Source organism: Lampetra fluviatilis, chromosome 49 (genome assembly GCF_964198595.1).
Source record: "Lampetra fluviatilis chromosome 49, kcLamFluv1.1, whole genome shotgun sequence".
Classification (NCBI taxonomy): Eukaryota; Metazoa; Chordata; class Hyperoartia; order Petromyzontiformes; family Petromyzontidae; genus Lampetra; species Lampetra fluviatilis.
In genome coordinates, this window is record NC_136323.1 from 3,169,004 (window position 1) to 3,188,675 (window position 19,672).

The 19,672-nt window shown below is 52.8% G+C and overlaps 1 protein-coding gene across 1 annotated transcript; it reads right to left on the reverse strand.

The window, feature by feature from the left end:
• Positions 1–1,198: 1,198 nt before the first annotated feature.
• On the reverse strand, positions 1,199–14,439 carry NELFB (negative elongation factor complex member B). The gene is made up of 14 exons (XM_078877943.1): positions 14,381–14,439; positions 13,018–13,134; positions 11,886–12,049; positions 11,105–11,204; positions 10,409–10,639; positions 9,274–9,459; positions 9,025–9,137; positions 8,707–8,809; positions 6,983–7,078; positions 5,712–5,854; positions 5,054–5,160; positions 4,205–4,346; positions 3,573–3,678; positions 1,199–2,699 (listed from the first exon to the last, which is right to left on the reverse strand). The coding sequence occupies exons 2-14, from the start codon at positions 13,120–13,122 to the stop codon at positions 2,310–2,312; spliced, it is 1,986 nt and encodes a 661-aa protein (XP_078734069.1). The 5' UTR covers positions 13,123–13,134; positions 14,381–14,439; the 3' UTR covers positions 1,199–2,309.
• Between the last annotated feature and the right edge of the window lie 5,233 nt (positions 14,440–19,672).

Genomic DNA, 19,672 nt, shown 5'->3' on the forward strand with positions numbered 1-19,672 from the left:
GAATGCGGGGTCTGCGCTTTTCATGACCACAGCTCACACACCTTCCACACGATTTGCATCTCTCACACTTCACACTCGTATCTCACACAGCACACAGAATGTGACCCTCCTGTTCTCCGCGCTCCCACGTGTCTCTCCGCGTCGTCACGTACCACTGTGCTGCTGGCGTCAGTGACGTTAGCTTTCGAGTGTGCAGGCGTGGCATTTGCACCAGGTCTCGAGGCGCCGGGCTGTGAAGAGTGGGGACATTGGATGGGTGGCGTGGCGGCAGAGGTCGCAATCGGGTACCCGATACCCGTAACCTACCCGATTCCCAGCTACCCGTACCCGGCCGGGTACGGGTACCCGTTTGTGACCCTGGTGCGGCCGGGTACGGGTAACCGTTTGTGATCCTGGTGCGGCCGGGTACGGGTAGGCCGTGAGTCACCGTTTGTCACTCATTTCCCAACGTCTTGTCTCTTCTCACAATTCAAGTTCCTAGAATCAACCCACCCGCGCCTGCAACATGCCTTCATCCCAGAGGTTGCAATCGGGTACCCGATACCCGTACCCTACCCATACCCGGCCGGGTATCGGGTAGGGTACGGGTAACCCATACCCGTTCCCGGCTGGGTACGGGTACCCGTTTGCGACCCTGGTGCGGCCGGGTACGAGTACGGGTTAGGATTCAAAACCCGTTTGCGACCTCTGCGTGGCGGGAAGGCCTACTTCAGTCGTTGCACCAGGGCTATGGAAGTCGTGATGCAGTGGCTAGCGCGCTGCTCTACAAACTCGGCGACCCGAGCTCAACTCCCGCTCGTCGCCCGACCAACCAAGGCCAGTGCCGATTATATTACCTGAACCAGTCCTGGGCCTCCCCTAGGTCCACTCGACCTCAAATGAGTACCTGGTGCGGTGTGTAAACATTGCCACTTGGGAGACAAAGGCGGCCAGGCGTGGTGCTGGTCATCCACCCCCTCCGTGTGCCGTCTTGGTCTTCGTAGGTGAACACTAACAGTACCTGCCCCAATAGTCTGTTAAGGATATATGGGGGATCTTTGTATAGCGCTCTGCGCGAGTATGTGGGTCTCTACGCAAGTCTACTGGTCATGCCAACCACGACATGCCACCGACTGGGTCAGGAACCGCACTCACAGGCCCCCGGCTCGCACGTTCACTCCGGACGCGAGGCAGAGAGAGACGCCCGGGATAGAAATGACGAGAGTTTTATTGTGACCCAAATCTCACCGCTGCTTGCGGCTCGCAGCCTCTATCCACCCGGGGCAGGGGCGTCCCCGGGCCTACGGGGGGCGGGGGAGGTGGGTATATCGCGGCTGCCCGCTTATCACGGACGAGTTTTACCACGACCTTTAAAAAAAACAGAAAAACTCGGAAAAGATCTCAACTCGCACTTTCCCGAAGCTCCAGAAACTGTGTGGTGAGGATAACCCCGCGGCTACGCGGCTACGCTGCCACGCTGCCACGCGCGTCTCCACACAAGCCCCAGCTCGCTCCCACGTGTTGCCCTACGGTGACCGCTGCAGCGCTGGATTGCGCGTTGTGGGATCGCTTTCTATACTTTTACATTAGAAAAATATAAATGACCTTGCACGCTGGAAATAACGGACAACGGATCTACTGCTAGGGGCTGCACGATCCCTGAGGACACGAGAGCCGTAGCTGCCGCATAGTTGCATTGGGTCGTGAGGTGGCGCTCACGGTCAGTGCGCACAGTGTGTGTGGGTGGGTGGCTTCACCGGGCCTGGCGTTATGAACTCCAGGGTGAACGCACGCAGCGGGCACGGCACAATCAAAGGCAGTAAAACCGTGGTGAACGCTCGGGGCATAAGGGTGCAATAGCACGACGGGGCATTGCCTCAATGGCGGTGCGTGCCTCAAGCGGTGCGTGTACGTCGTGCGCGCGCGCGTGCGTGTGTATGTAACGCGTGCGTGTATAACACGTGTGTAAAGCGCGCGTGTGTATATAGTGCGTGCGTGTGTAACGCGTGTGTATAACACTTGTGTATAGTGCGTGCGTGTGTGTAACGCGTGTGTAAAACGGGTGTAACGTAACATGTATAACACGCGTGTGTTTAACGTAACGCGTACGTAGGTAACGCTAATCTAGTGTATCACACATGTACGTGCGTAATGCGTGCGTAACACGTGTGTGCAACGTGTACGTGTGCGTAATGCGTGCGTAACGAGTGCGTAACGCGTGTAAGGTATTACATTCGTAGCTACCTGCGTGCATTACACCCATCACCACCCCTGGGCGATGCACACACACACGCGTGATTCTCTCTGCCGACAATCGCCACCCAACTCGCTCACGGCGGTGGCGTCACCGTGGCCGCGACGCTAACCCGGGGAGACTCTCCTCCTCCGGCTCCTGCTGCACCTGCTGCTACAGCGGCAGCGGTGGCGCCGGCAGCGGCAACGGCAACGGTGCCGGCAACGGTGCCGGCGACGGTGCCAACGGAAGTGGCGGCGATAGTGGCGGCGGGCGTGGCGGAGGTCGTGGTGGGGGTCGTGGCGGGGGTCGTGGCGGTGCTGATTGCGACTGGCTGCGTGAGCGCCAGCACGGGCGTGAGGCCCGGGGTGAGTGCCACGCCGGTGGCGGAGGCCGGCGCCGTGGCGGCGCTGGCGGCGGTGCCGGGCAGACGCGAGTCCCCCTTGGCCAGGAGCGCCGTGTGAAGCTCCTTCACAACATCGCCACTCTGCCGGAACAGCAGCAGCAGCATCGGCACCATCAGCAACACGAGCATCAGTAGCTGTGCTCGATCCACGGCTGGATGAAGGCCTCCCCAAAGCTGCCACCATCTCTCACCGTCCCCAAGGATTGTGAGAGATGGGGCAAGTACTGTTGGCGAGCGCCTATGAAGGCCGGTACGGCACACGAGGAGGTGGGTGACCAGCACCACGCCCGGCCACCTTTTGTCTCCCCAGTGCCGATGTTTTTTCACACAGCACCAGGTACTTAATGAAAACTGAGTCGACCTAAGGGAGGCCCAGGACCAGTGTCGATATTCGTCACTGGTATTGGTCTCCGTGAACAGGAATCGAACTTGCTTCACACATACACACACGCAACTCGCTCAGTCAACAACAACCGCCATTCGCCACTAAGTGGCGGTGACGTCACCACGACGCTTGTGCCAGGCCATGTGCACCTTCAGGCCACGTGAAGTGTCGAACGCCCGCTGGCAGGAGGTCACGGGGCAGACCCAGCAGGTGCCACGGGTCGACTGACTGAGATGACCGAGTCACAAAGATCCCCCGTATAGCCTTAACAGACTGTAGGGGCAAGTGCTGTTAGCGAGCACCTATGAAGGCCGAAACGGTACACGAGGGGGTGGGTGGCCAGCACCACGCCCGACCGCCTTTGTCTCCCCAATGGCGATGTTTACACACCGCACCAGGTACTCATTTAAGGCTGAGTAGACCTAGAGGAGGCCCAGGACCGGTTCAGATAATCGTCACTGGTGTTAGCCGTGAGCGGGAATCGAACCCGGATCGCCAGGTTCATAGCGCAGCGCGCTAACCGCTACACTACCGCTCCCACCGAGACACGCACACACACACGCACTCACCTGCTTGTTGGGCTCCAGGGCGGTGCGTAGCGTGGCGAGCCGCGCAGGCACCAGCTTCGCGTGCACGTGCAGCACCAGCCGCAGCGTGTGCCTGTGCACGTTCTCTCTGCCGCACGCACGCACGGGGAGGCAGAGGTGTGAGCGAGCGCTGCTGCGCGTGTGCGCTAGTGGATATTACAACGTGCATCAGAGGCCAGTGTGTGTGTGTGTGTGCGTTTCAAGTTGACTTTGTATAATCAAGTGAGAAATCGAGAGACCGGAATCGAGTCATTTGCAAGTCACCTAGGGAGGGGGGGGGGCAGGGCATCAGTCTGCTGGCACTGATTGCTGCTGTGTGTACAATTGCGCTTGAGTAATTTGCGGGTTGTAATGTTTCAAATATAGACCCCAGGCTCCGGCACGCAACGGCCTACTCTTGCGAATGACGTCACGGGACCTTTAACGTCCACTCGGAGTGAAGTATTTTTTTAATAGCCGATACCACACCGCGGTAATAGCCAGGGCAGCCGCTTGGCATCGAAGCGCGAGCCTCAGCAACAACCCATCGCGTCGGCGCCCGTGTACACGGCCCGTGCATTCGTGTGGGCTCTCGCGCGCGCGGCGATCGTAGATGATCGTAGATGAGAACGTACCGGGAGAGCGCGGGGAGCAGGAAGCTGTCGAACAGCGCGCCGCACAGGCCCTCGGACCCCAGCTCATCGGCGAGCAGGGTCAGCTGGGACAAGAAGAGGTGCAGGAACCAATCGCTGTAGCCGGCGTCCCGGTGGAATTCCGCTATGGATTGCATATACGTACAGAACCGCACCGATGTCTCACCAGTGTACAGCACCAGTGTCTCAACAATGTGTACCGCACCCGTGTACCGCACCAGTGTACCGCACCAGTGTACCGCACTTGTGTCCCACCAGTAAACCACACCAGTCCATGCACCACGATCAATCAACACATTTAATACGTGACATTCCTATCGTGCAAGGCTCAACCGAAGGCACTGTGTTTCACAGACGGGTAGAGTCTGTCAGTAGCAGGACGACGTGGCAATGTGCTTTTACTAAATCCATCAACTTGCGAGTCATTCTTAAAATTTGGCAAATTTGGACCGTGACGCCATTGCGCATTTTCCAATAACGCCACGAGATCTGTCACATCCTCCGTGAAGCAGCCAGCGCCCATTTTTGGTGAAGGAGCCCTCTCAAGGAGCGCTCAACAACTCCTATTATAAACTGTAAGCCCCGACGCCCTTCCTCCAGCGTTGACGCGAGCAAGTGACTGCCGGGCTTGCACCACTCCTGACCTCCGCGGTATTAACCGGGGCGGCCGCTGGACTCGAACCGCAAAACCTCCGCAACCAGGGGCCAAACGCACTGCTGCCCGGCCACGTTCCCCCCCCCCACCTGCCGCTTGGTCTCTCCCCGTCGTCTGACGTACGCCTGCCCGCCCGGGCGAGTGGTACACCCCGGTGGTAATCGTGCCACACTCACCGAGGGCGGGGAGCACGCGCGCGATCGCGTTCTTGTTCCTCTGCCGCGTCACGTGCAGCACGTAGTAGAGCCCCATCTCGCAAGCGACCGGGTGCTCCTGCACCCACCTGCACGCAGCACCGCAGCACGGTCAAGGCGAATGAAAATCGAGGTGGCCGGGTGAGTCGGAGGGTGAGAAGCTCTGAGCCGGCACAGCTGAGAGCCCGGGTTCGAATCCAGAGTATGTGCCGCCTGTGAAACCAGGGTTTCAGCCACTGCTCGTGATTAATTAGAATTCTCAAGCCACGCGAGTTGATGGTCTCCCGCCAATCACCAACGATTGCACGAGAAAACACAATCGCATTAAATTTGGCTCTGCACTGGATTTGGCTCAAGTACAACCGTGAGATTTTAAATGCGAGTCTGTCCGAAGGCGGTGAACCCCCCCTACAAGCCACGCCCAGCACGACGCGGCCAGTGATTGTATGACGTAACTAATGACGTTGCCAAGCCCCACCTCCCGTCCAGCGGCACGAGTGGTATCAGAGGCGAGACCTTTTGTTTTCCCCCACCCCCTCCGCCAACTATTTTCGTGTTCCCCGATGAGTCTAGCGACCCGACCGACTGTCGGTCGCGTCGCTTGGGCGGCCTCCTTCTGCTCGGCTCCCGGCGTCCTCACTTGGTGAAGGCGGGGGGCAGGCCGGAGGGGTACGTCGGGGGGGTCCCTCCTTCCGCCGGCAAGCGAGCGTCCACCCCAAAGGTCAGGTCGTCCACCAGCAGGGTCATGAGCGCCGGCAGGAAGCGCGTCGCCACCTCCGCATCCTGCTCACCGCGACACACGACGTTGGCCGAAACGCCGGGGCGGGCAGGCTCGTTACGGCGACGCGGTCCGAGTCACCGCTCGCGAATCGCTCGCGTGGGAAGAACCATACCGGCACAGCCAACTCCACAGGGAGGCGCCGACAGCAGCATGGCAAGCGCTACGAGAAGAAACGCTCGGCCAACGCGCAGCCCGGCGACCGGCAAGGCCGCGCCTGGGTTATGAGTGGCTACGAAAAATGCATGCGCTAAATCGTGACCCCTCAAACAAGCCATAATGCTCGGCAATCCAGCCCGTTACCCATTAGCGACCGTCCCTACCCTACCCAGATATCTCACGTCTAGCCTGTGAGCGGTCAATAACATTACTGATATCTAGATTTGAAGCTTTCGTGACTGCAAGGATTCATACTCTTAGTTCTTTCGGTAAAGGCACGTAGGTAAAAAATGAAATTAAAATTAAGAAAAAAAGATATTTGTATTTATTTATTTCTATTAATAAAAAAAAATATTTGTTTATTAAAAAAACTATTTTAATAAAAAATAAAATATTTATTTTATTCTTTATTAATTTTAATTTCATTTTTTACCTACGTGACTTTACCGAAAGAACTAAGAGTATTACTGATATCAACAACGACGTCAATGTCTGCAGGGTTAAGCCACGGCGATCCATGAGCAAGGGTGCTGAAACGCAGTGAGCCCCCACAATGCCATGTGCCGTGAGATCACGCAAAAACCAACGCGTTCCCCAGCCTCGCACGTGCCGGTTTACTCCGGGTGCTCCGATTTCCTTCCAAATGTATTCATTAATTTGCTGATAACACCTTAATATATAGAGAATCGTAAAGCTCGGGCAATTGTTGGTAGCGCCGGCTCACAGCCTTGCTGCCGCTGCCTTTCCCTCTCGTCTGTGGTTCCTCCTCGTGCCTCCGACTCGTCCCCTCTCCATCACTCCCCGAGAGCGAGCGGACACGGTGCGGCGGCGACGGCGGCGCGTTTTCATGCCGAAGTCGTTATCATTCTTGTTATCGCTCAGAACGCCTGTGTGATCATCGATTAGATGAAGGAGTCACGGGGCGTTAACGAGTTTGCTGGGAAGAGAGACGTCTCCCACGGAGCCAGACTCACCAACTTGGGCTCCCTGAAGGCCTGGCTGTCGATCATGTCCCACGCACCCAGGCCCAGCGCCAGCATCCGCAAGAGCAGCTGCAAGTCCGGACTGTCCTGTGGGCGGCACACGGAACGCAGCGCGTGGGCACACGCAGCACAAACAGCAGGCACACAAACAGTACGCACGAAACACACACACACACAAATAGTACGCGCACAAGAACAGCATGCATACGAAACGGCATACAACCTGCTTGCATGACACACGTAAGCAGCGTATACACAAACAGCATGTACAATATACACAGCATGCATGGGGCACACACTACGCACACAAGAACCGCATGAACAACATACACACAAACAGCGTGCATGGAGCGAACACCAACATAATGCAGACAATAACAGCATGAACAACAAACAAACAGCGTGCATGGAACACACACAGACAGTACGTACACAAGAACAGCACGCATACAAAACAGCATGAACAATATACGGTGTGCATGGTGAACACGCACACAAACAGCACGCATGTAAAACAGCGTGAACAATATACAGTGTGCATGATGAACACACACCCACAAATAGCATACATACAAACATCATGAACGGCACGCGCGTACAAACGGCATGCATGGTACACACACGCACACAAACAGGATACACACAGTGGCGCACACATACAAAACCATCGTGAACACTGCATGTGACGCGCATTCGCGACACGGACACACGTCGCGTTCCCACGCTCAGGGTGCAGGGTCCTGCAAAAACACGCGTGGACAACCGCAGTGCAGGTGTGTGTGTGTGTCCGGGTTGAGTTTGTTCAACCAGGCGAGGCCTTGAGAGAGACCAGCAGAGTCTCGCTGCAAAGAGAGGTCAGGGTTGGACCTGCCTAGTACCAGGTTGCAGTTGTGCTTGTAGCCGTGACTGTGGTTTTAGTTGTGACTGTGGTTGTGACTGTGGTTGTGACTGTGGTTGTAGCTGTGGTTGTAGCCGTGACTGTGGTTTTAGTTGTGACTGTGGTTGTGGCTGTGGTTGTACCTGTGGCTGTAGTTGTGGTTGTGACCGTGGTTGCGACTGGTTGTTGCTGTGACTGCGGTTGTAGCTGCGGTTGTGGTAGTGACCGTGGTTGTAGTTGCGACAGTGGTTGTTATGACTGTAGTTGTAGCTGTAACTGTGGTTGTGACTGTGGTTGTAGCCGTGGCAGTGGTTCTCGTTATGACTGTGGTTGTAGTTGTGATTGTGGTTGTGTTTGTTTGTTGTAGTTGTGGTTTAGCTGTGGCTGTAGCTGTAACTGTGGTTGTGACTGCGGTTGTGGTTGTAACCGTGACAGTGGTTGTGACTGGTTGTTGCTGTGACTGCCGTTGTAACTGTGGTTGTTTTTGCTGTGGTTTTTGCGGTTGTGCTTTTAGCTGCAGTTGTGGTAGTGACTGTGGTTGTAGATGTAACTGTGGTTGTGACTGTGGTTGTAGTTGTGACTGTGGTTGTAGTTGTGACTGTGGTTGTAGTTGTGACTGTGGTTGTAGTTGTGACTGTGGTTGTAGTTGTGGCTGTGATTGTAGTTGTGACTGTGTCTGTCGTTGCAGCTGTAACTGTGGTTGTTGTTGTGACTGTGGCTGTAGTTTTGACTGTGGTTGTAGTTGTGACTGTGGCTGTCGTTGCAGGTGTAACTGTGATTGTGGTTGTTGTGACTGTGGCTGTAGTTTTGACTGCGGTGGTGGCGCCGCGAGGCTCACCCTGGGCAGGCTCTCATGGCTCACGAGCTCCTGCAGGGTCTTCATGGTGCTCATGGCCAGAGTGTTGATAGCGAACGGATCGCACAGGATCATGGAGAGGTCCCTGGACAGGACAAACACAAAGATCCCCCGTGTAGCCTACACAGACTGCTGGGGCAAGTGCTGTTAGCGAGTAGCACCTACGAAGGCCGGCACGGCACACGAAGGAGCGGCGTGGCTAGCACCACGCTCGGGTGACAATTATCTAATTACATTTCCTCCAGTAATTTATAACATGCGATTTAAATTTTCCCATCTCCATCACTCCAAGTCGCTCACCCCAGCACCTGCTCCTGTCCCCGCTTGATGCCGTCCAGGAATCCCTGCAGCTCCCGCGCCCGCTTCACGTCCACGAAACGCTCGCGGATGCACGCGTCCAGGCACCACGTGAACTGCGCGCATGCGCGTGTGCGCAGAGAGAGGGACCGTTAAAGACGCTCGCTCATCACTGGCGCTACGAGGTTCTCCTCTTGCGCGAGAACCGTCGCGAGTTCCGTTGAGACCAGCGCGACGCTCCCCGCGGGTCACCTTGTGGCAGGGGTCGACAGAGCAGATGTCGGTGGCCTCCAGGTCGTGCAGGGCCATGAGCAGCTCCGCGCGGAGCGTGCAGTAGTGCGGGTTGCGCGTGCGCAGGAACAGCGTGCGCAGGAACTGCAGCACCATGTCGTACAGCTTCACGTTGCGCCCGATCATGCCCGTCAGCTTCTGTACCACCTGCCAGGCACAGCTAGGTGTCACGCTAAAAGCCGTGTCGATAATGACGACAACGATGAGGATTGAGCCCGATTTATAACGAGCGCAAAATCCATTTGCGCAGCAAGTCAGAGGCACGGGGCGGCAAGCCCCAGGTGTTACTTGAGTCGAGCTAAGCGGACGCTGCCACAGTGGTGTGGTGGTGGGCACACTGGATTTTCAATTCAGAGGTCGCCGGTTCAATTCCATTTCCCCCATGCAGGCAGCGTAAACGATGCTGCAAGTTTCTAAAATCCCTCCACCCCACCCTGCCGACCACCTCTGTCCACCCAGCAGTATAAAGGGGTGCATCGCAGCTCGTCGATGGGGCAGATCGCCGCGTGTGGTGGGGTAAAGTGTGGGTACGACCACTTCTTCCAAGGCGTCTGGCCAGAGTGGAAGAAGATGCCAGACACGCTACGGCAGGGTAAACAGCTGCAGGTCTGCACGTTTACACTAGTTACAGTGTACAGCTGGGCACCCCCCCAAAGCACCCGCCACAGCCCGCCAACTCGCCCGCCTGCTCGCTCGCCCACCCACCCACCCAGCCGCTCGCCAGAGGTCGCAAACGGGTTTTGATTCCTTACCCGTACCCGGCCGCACCAGGGTCGCAAACGGGTACCCGTACCCGGCCGTACCCTACCCGTACCCGGCCAGGTACGGGTATCGGGTACCCGATTGCGACCTCTGGGATGAAGCCATGTTGCAGGCGCGGGTGGGTTGATTCTAGGAACTTGAATTGTGAGAAGAGACAAGACGTTGAGAAATGACTGACAAACAGTTACTCACCAGTGACTCACGGCCTACCCGTACCCGTACCCGGCCGCACCAGGGTCGCAAACGGGTATCGGGTAGGGTACGGGTATCGGGTACCCGGTTGCGACCTCTGACGCTCGCTCACCCACCCAGCCGCTTCGTTGGCTTCACTCACCTGCCCGTGGCGGCGCGCCTTCGGGGAGGAGCTGTAGAAGGTGTGCACGGCCGACAGCTCGGGGCCCAGCAGGGCCGCCTCTCTCTCGGCCAGGTACTGCTTGAACAGCGGGGATGCCTCGTCCCCGAACAGCGCCTGGTTCTCCTGCCAGATCTGCCGCTTGACCTCGGTGGCGCACGCCGCGTACAGCGCCGGGTCGCTCGTCACCTGCTTCAGGTAGCGCTCGGGGACCTGCGCGGCACGAGCGGAGGCGGCGCGGTGGCGGCGTTCACAGCAGCGCCGCGCACGGTCGTCGCGAGATTGTTCCACGCAGGCCGCCGCACAGGTGGTGCGGCCAACACCACGCCCGGCCGCCTTTGGGAGAATCCCCCCCAGTGCTGATTTACGTTCCGCACCAGGTGCTCCTTTAAGCTTGAGTCGACTTAGAGGAGGCTCAGGATGGTAGCCTCGGCCGGGTATCAAACTCAGGTTGCTGGGCTTATAGTGCACTGCAGGAACCACTAAACTACCACTCTCCACCGACACTCGCTGGCCTGTGCCACGATAAGCCTTGTGCCTCACAGGGACAGCTGCCGGGGTGGGGGGGGGGGGTGCTCCCTGGTGACGACATCAAGCGGCGGCTGTACACGCGCGACGGGGACACCACATATGCGTGCGATGGCAACGCCGCCGCGGGAGCACGGGGAGGTCGCTCACCTTGGGAATGTGTTTGAGCAGGCACATGACGACGGGCTGCACAGACGGCATGCGCACGAGGGCAAAGCTCTTCTCCAGAAGCTCCTCCAGCTTCGTGTTCCTGCCCGGGGCACACGTAGAGCGACGCAAAGTCAGACAGACGTGCCCCTCTTCCGACTGCGCGCACGCGAGCCGGGCCGGTACGGGTGGTTTTTCCACCGGCCGTTTGCCGAGCCGAGCCAGAACCAAACAGATGATACGTAAGCCTCACAAGATATCCGAAGGATGCTCGAGGTCAAGCGGGGGCAGGGGTGAGGCAAACAACGCGTTCATTGCGTGCGACATCAGCGGCGCGGCTCAGCTTCTGTGGTGGAAAATCAACCTGGCGCTGCCCGAGCAGTGCCGGGCTGGCTCGGCACAGGCCTGGCACGGTTGTGCAGTGGAAAGAGGTAAGGGGCACAAACATGGAAACCAAGACGCACTGAGAGACACAAGCAAGAATTCCACGTGTACAGACTCGACGTGTGCACACACAGACACACGTGTGCACACACACGTGTACACACACACGTGTACACACGCACACACACGTGTGTACACACACGTGTACACACACACGTGTACACACACACACACACGTGTACACACACACACGTGTACACACACACACGTGTACACGCACACACACGTGTACACACACACACGTGTACACGCACACACGTGTACACGCACACGTGTACACACACACGTGTACACACACACGTGCACACACACACGTGCACACACACACACGTGCACACACCGGCTGAGTGGCGGGCCCTCGGTGGCGATGACCGCCACCCTCTCGAGGAGTTTGTCGCGCAGCTCGTCGAACACCGACTGGTGGAAGTCGAGGCGCGGGATCGCGTGCAGGTCCAGGAAGGGCAGCGCCGACTGCAGCGAGGGCAGCAGGACGCCGTTCTCCAGCTGATCGCATGCGGGGGGGGGGGGGGCAGCAGGCAAAGCATGAGTCCGGAAGATTACACTGGTCAACAAAAAATAAACATTTTTTTCTGGCCCTGGACTTTTGCAGCTGTTTTAGACTAATTTCAGGGTGCTGATTCCAAATCAGATCTCAGATTTGCATCTCATTTTTATGCTATCGGCATACCCCATTTTCATTGATTTTACCCGAAATAAACTGTCACTTATGATTGCAAGTTGTTGCGAGTCAGTGACTGCTTTAGTGTTAAAATATGGTGCTGTATTTTTAGGATAGTGTGTTTATAATATCACTTTATGTAGATATCAACATTTATTTAATATTTTCCTTCTGCAGTTTTTATTGAAAATGCAATATTCGATATCTCAAAAACCCGATGTGATAGACAAAAACTGTGTGTTGACCAGTGTAATTCGTGAGCCCTGTGGCTGAGTTTCCGAGTCTGGGAGGTAATTTCGCCTATGATGTGGAGGCAGGGGGGGCATTGTGTTAACCGTGACAGCCATGGCCGAAAACAACTTTTATTCGTTTTCTTGGTTCTTTCGGTAGAATGGAAATAATGAAATAATAAAAATAAAACATAATAAAATAATTCTCACGACGTTTCGGCCACAACGTAAGCAGCCGTCCTCAGGTGAAGAACATGTGTCTTCTCGACAGACCTGTTCTGAATGACTCTGTCTTCTCGACAGACCTGTTCTTCACCTGAGGACGGCCGTTTGCGTTGTGGCCGAAACGTCGTGAGAATTATTAAATGTTTGATTTTTATTATTTCATTATTTCCATTCTACGTGACTTTACCGAAAGAACCAAGAAGATGAATCCCTGCAAGTCACGAAAGCTTTAAATCGAAATTTAACTTTTAATCGTGTTCTATTTGAGCTGCGTGTTGATGATGCCGTGATGCTGCTGCTGCTGGGGCAGGAGTTGAGCGGCGGCGTGGGGCTGGAACCTGGAACTGCTCGATGGCCTTGAGTGGGTCCGTGCAGTTGGTGAGAGTCTCCCGGAGGTCCTCTCCGCCAGCCACTCCAAGCTTCTCCAGACCCGAGGTGGCCATGGCTCCCGCCTCCTTCTCGGGTCGACACACACACACGCACGTGGAGAGGTATGGAGACACACGGGGGGAGACACGGGGAGAGGTATGGAGACACACGGGGAGACACACGTGGGAGAGGTATGGAGACACACGGGGAGAGACACACGGGGAGAGGTATGGAGACACACGTGGGAGAGGTATGGAGACACACGGGGAGACGGGGAGACACAGAGAGACACACGGGGAGACACACGGGGGGACGTGGAGACACACGGGGAGACACACGGAGAGACGTGGAGACACACGTGGGAGAGGTATGGAGACACACGGGGAGGGAGACACGGAGACACACAGAGAGAGACACGGAGACACATAGAGAGAGAGACACGGAGAGAGACAGAGAGAGACACGGAGACACACAGAGAGACACGGAGACACACAGAGAGAGACACGGAGAGAGACACGGAGACACACACAGAGAGACACGGAGACACAGAGAGAGACACGGGGAGACACGGGGAGACACGGAGACACAGGGAGAGACACACAGAGAGAGACACAGAGAGAGACACACAGAGAGACACGGAGACACAGAGACAGAGAGAGACACGGAGACACACAGAGAGAGACACAGAAACACGGAGAGACGGAGAGAGACACGGAGACACAGAGAGACACGGAGACACACAGAGACACGGAGACACAGAGAGAGACACGGAGACACACAGAGACACACAGAGACACGGAGACACACACAGAGAGACAAGGAGACACACAGAGACACGGAGACACACAGAGAGAGACACAGAAACACGGAGAGACGGAGAGAGACACGGAGACACACAGAGAGACACGGAGACACACAGAGACACGGAGACACAGAGAGAGACACGGAGACACACAGAGACACACAGAGACACGGAGACACACACAGAGAGACAAGGAGACACACAGAGACACACAGAGAGAGACACGGAGAGACACGGAGACACAGAGAGAGACACGGAGACACGGAGACACACACAGAGAGACAAGGAGACACACAGAGACACGGAGACACACAGAGAGAGACACGGAGAGACACGGAGACACAGAGAGAGACACGGAGACACGGAGACACACACAGAGAGACAAGGAGACACACAGAGACACGGAGACACACAGAGAGAGACACGGAGAGACACAGAGACACGGAGAGAGACACGGAGTACACGGGGACACACGGGGACACACAGAGACACAGAGACAGAGAGAGACACACAGAGACACTGTCCCTCACCTCAAAAGGCCGCGCTTCGAACTCCTTGCGCCGTGCACCGCTACCGGCAGATTGAAGAAAACACTCGGAAGAGTCTTCCAGAAGACGCCTGCCATGCCCAAATGAACATCCGGAAGATATCTTCCGGAAGATGTATTCGATTTGCGTTGGTGAACATCTTCCGGAAGAAATCTTCCAGAAGATACGTTCGAGTAGAGTTAACGAAAAAAACAGAAAGTTATCTTCCGGAAGACATATTCCGGAAGATGTATTCGAGTAGAGTTAACGAACAACCAGAAGACATCTTTCGGAAGATATATTCCGGAAGATGAATTCGAGTAGAGTTAACGAACGACCAGAAGATATCTTCCGGAAGACTATTCCGGAAGATGAATTCGAGTAGAGTTAACGAACGACCAGCAGACATCTTCCGGAAGATGTATTCCGGAAGACGTATTCGAGTTGAGTTAACAAACGACCAGAAGACATCTTCCGGAAGAGGGTACGGAAACTGAATGAAATTCCTTGCATTGTTCGGCGTCGTTACTCTCCCCACGCTCCCCGCTGTCAAACAAACCCGCATTGACCCGCGAGGTGAAGTATGGTCACTAGCAAATCCCCATGCCACGCCACGCATGTTGTGGCATGGGGGGAAGGCCGTAGTGTGTGTGCCCGTCAGCGGCTGGTGGAGTTTGGTCAAAGTTTCGATTTAAAGCTTTCGTGACTGCAGGGATTCATCTTCTTGGTTCTTTCGGTAAAGTCACGTAGAAGGGAAGTAATAAAATAATAAAAATAATAAAACAATAAAATAATTTTACTTTTTTATTTTTATTAAAATAATAAAACATAATAAAATAATTTTATTATGTTTTATTTTTTTCAAAGTGTTATCTTCTTCATTTAATGTGTCACTTTATTTCAAAAAAACGATTATCTGTATTAATTCTAGATTTGAAGCTTTCGTGACTGCAAGGATTCATACTCTTATGTTTTTTCGGTAAAGTCACGTAGGTAAAAAAAATAAATTAAAATTAATAAAAGGAATAATAGAGATAAAATAAAAGAATAAATCACTAAATCTAACTATTTATTATTTTATTTTATCCCTATTATTCCTTTTATTAATTTTATTTTGTACCTACGTGACTTTACCGAAAAAGCATAAGAGTATGATTATCTGTATAACGTCTCTAATCAATGTCGCCGTGATACAAAATGTTTTGTCGAAATCAAGCACAAGCGCAAATAGACATATAGCACATGCAGACGGCTCGTTGCCCGAAACGTCGCCTGTCATATACTTTTTCCCCTTTAGGGCCACAGTGTTCTTGAGGAATGTGCCGAGGGTTTTTAAAAATGTTGTTATCTTGGGCATTTGGCAATTGTTCTGCCAGGCTTGTGGCTGGAGTTCTACCAACGGGAGACAATTTAAATTCGCCTGTATGGGATAGGGGGCCGTCCATAAATGACGTCACGCGATTTTGGACGATTTTTTACCCCCCCCCCCTCGTCACACGGCGTCACAAAAAGTCAGACCCCCCCCCTCAAATATGACGTCACAAAGCTCTGTCTCCCCCCCCCAAAACCATATTTCCATTTTGAAAATTAAACATGCTTCAAATCGCTTTAAACTATTGTCATTGTAGGGCGTATTTAATGTGGCGCTGCACTCTGATGTTGTAGGAGTGTTGTTATAACAATTATTGTTGTTATAACAATTCTATGTTTATTTAAAGTTGCGCATTTTGATGTGACGTCACATTTCTCAACCCCCCCCCCCCCCTCGTCACACATCGTCACAAATGTCTGACCCCCCCCCCCCCGTAGGTGCGTGACGTCATTTATGGACGCGTCTTTTTTCTTCGTATTTTCCGGGTGGTCCGGTTTCCTGCCCCATATAAGCACTCGTTTAAATTGCGCCGGTAACGTCTGAATATTGTAAAGGGCAGAGGTTCTCAAATGGGGGTACGCGGATTCCTGGAAGTACGTGGCAGTGTTCCAGGGGGGGTACGTGATGTGATTTATAAACGTGTGAAATTATATCATCAGTGAGAGTCATTGGTGAATAATCGTGTACGAATCTACCAACAAATTAACTAGGGTTAAATTTCAAGTTCATTTATTAGGTGTTGCCCTGTGAGCCATTCGGCTCTTGAATCGGGTGCAACCGCAACAAACAAAAAACAAAAACATGAACAAGAAAACATCTTAAAGTGAATATGTGACTATGTGCAAACAAAAATCCAAGAAAAGACAGCAAAATATTGCAGAAAAAGCACCGTACACCAACACTGTGTGCAAAAATCCCAGTGGGATGCAAGTCAAACAACAACAACCACAAGACAACTTAGATTAAGGCCATCAGTCTAACTCTGTACTACAACAAACCAACATGGCCAAACCAATACACTTTTCGAAATCACCAAAATAAAGCCTTAAAGCAATGTAACAATGATCATAGGAACTGTGACCGATTTTTCACAATAAACGACAAACAACATGTACCACCAAACTCTGCAGCCATAGCTGGCTGCATGAGTCACTCCACAACAGCAGAAGCATCAGTCGGAGTATCAACATTTTTCAATGCACCTTTAAGATCAGCACGCTAAATCAAAACACAGGATCATACTTTGCAGCGATCATCCGGAGCGAAACATTTTATTTTAGGCCACTGAATTTTCAGTGGCAGCTAGGGGTGTACAAGTCCTCTAGAGAAGTTTTGAGTGAAGATCTCATAGGTAGTGATCTCAAATTTAAATCCATATGGTCACCTATAAGGATATCAAATACCTTTCTAAACTCATTGATCGTACATTTTTTATTTAAAGCTGTCGTGACTGCAGGGATTCATATTCTTGTTTTTTTCGGTAAAGTCACGTAGAAGGGAAATAATAAAATAATAAAATATAAGACAATACAAATTCTCACGACGTTTCGACTGCAACACAAGCAATCGTCATCAGGTCTGAAATCCACAGCAAGAAAATTTGAAAAACAGCCACTTTTTTCAAATTTTCTTGCTGTGGATTTCACACCTGATGATGATGATTGCTTGTGTTGCAGTCGAAACGTCGTGAGAATTTTTATTTTTTATATTTTTATTATTTTATTATTTCCCTTCTACGTGACTTTACCGAGAGAACCAATAATTTCATTGATCGTACACAATGTGGTGTACGAGAGTAAAACCAGCGAGTGCAAACAAATCACGTGTCCCATGCAGAACGTCCGTTGGATTTTTATTTATTCGCTTGCAGTTACTAGCAGCTAGTTACCTCACAAAATGTATCATTGGTAACAAAAAATATATATATTGATATTGATTTGAAGCTTTCGTGACTGCAGGAATCCGTACTCTTTGGTTATTTCGGTAAAGTCACGGAGGTATAAAATAAAATAAATAAATTTATTTATTTTCAATAAAATTTTCAATAAAAATTAAATTAATTCATTTTATTTTATACCTACGTGACTTTACCGAAAGAACCAAAGAGTATATATATTGATGTTCATTATTAATATTTTTTTTTCCTCTCAAAACCATGTTGGGTCAGGCAAGGGGGTTTACTCGGTTGTAACACCATTCAACAAGGTTGGCTACAGTAGCCCAAACAAAAGGTTGAGAACCACTGATATCGAGGCCCGCAGAGCTAGGGGGAGAATTTGGCGCAGGCTGACCGCCTTGGCTGCTGTTCGAATACATCAGGGCTGGGGAACCTTATTTCTGCCATTTGGATGTTTATATAACATCATTCGCGGGCCATACAAAATTATCAACTTAAAAATTAGCCCGTTATTTTTGGTCAAACATTTAATTAACTCACCCCTAATGCGATGGCTGGAACTGCTTCTCTTTGGCGAGGCGTGTGATGTTAGCTGGTGTTGATGATGTTGCTACTCGCAACTGCTTTTCCAGGTTTGCTCCGAGATTTATTGAATTTCGAGTCGCCGCCTGCGGTTGCCTTGGCAGGGCCAGGCCAAATGATTTCGCGGGCCTTGTACGGCCCCGCGTGCCGGACGTTTCCCACCCCTGGTCTACATGAATCAGGAGGCGAGGCGACCTTCCCGTCAAGCCAACAGGAGACGTGATGCCTTCATTCCTGCAGCAGTGGGGGCGATGGAGGACGGGGGCAATCACGGCCGTGGATGGCGGCTCTCACATTGAAGCCTGTGGGCCAGAGGTCGCAACCGGGTACCCGATACCCGTACCCTACCCGATACCCGGCTACCCGTACCCGGCCAGGTATGGGTACGGGTACCCGTTTGCGACCCTGGTGCGGCCGGGTACGGGTACGGGTAGGCCCGTGAGTCACTGGTGAGTAACCGTTTGTCACTCATTCCGGGTAGGGTACGGGTAGGGAACCAAAATCCGTTTGCGACCTCTGCTGGGGGCTAACCTTGACCCGAACTCCAACACAAAGGCGAACTCTTCCAGAGACGTAAAAACAGAAACCCCTGCCACTGTAAACATTGAGACAATGGGTGTTACATTGAGACAATGGGTGTCAGATTGAGACAATGGGTGTCACATTGAGACAATGGCTCTCACATTGAGACAATGGGTATCACATTGAGACAAAGGGTGTCACATAGAGACAATGGGTGTCACATTGACACAATGGGTGTCACATTGAGACAATGGGTGTCACATTGAGACAATGAGTCTCACATTGATACATCGGGTGTCACATTGAGACAATGGGTGTCACATTGAGACAATGGGTGTCACATTGAGACAATGGGTGTCACATTGAGACAATGGCTCTCACATTGAGACAATGGGTATCACATTGAGACAATGGGTGTCACATTGAGACAATGGGTGTCACATTGATACAATGGGTGTCACATTGCCACAATGGGTGTCACATTAACACAATGGGTGTCACATTGAGACAATGGGTGTCACATTGAGACAATGGGTGTCACATTGAGACAATGGGTGTCACATTGAGACAATGGGGTGTCACATTGAGACAATGGGTGTCACATTGAGACAATGGGGTGTCACATTGAGACAATGGGTGTCACATTGAGACAATGGGGTGTCACATTGAGACAATGGGTGTCACATTGAGACAATGGGTGTCACATTGAGACAATGGGGTGTCACATTGATACAATGGGTGTCACATTGAGGCAATAGATGTCACATTGAGACAATGGGTGTAACATTGAGACAATGGGTGTCACATTGAGACAATGGGTGTCACATTGACACAATGGGTGTCACATTGAGACAATAGGTGTCACATTGACACAATGGGTGTCACATTGAGACAATGGGTGTCACATTTAGACAATGGGGGT

Coding starts and splice junctions, on each gene's coding strand:
- NELFB (XM_078877943.1), bottom strand. CDS start 13,122: ATGGCCACCTCGGGTCTGGAGAAGCTTGGAGTGGCTGGCGGAGAGGAC. Junction 8,810..9,024: donor GGACAGGAGCAGGTGCTGGG/GTGAGCGACTTG, acceptor TGTCCTGTCCAG/GGACCTCTCCATGATCCTGT. Junction 4,347..5,053: donor GCGCGTGCTCCCCGCCCTCG/GTGAGTGTGGCA, acceptor TGCAATCCATAG/CGGAATTCCACCGGGACGCC.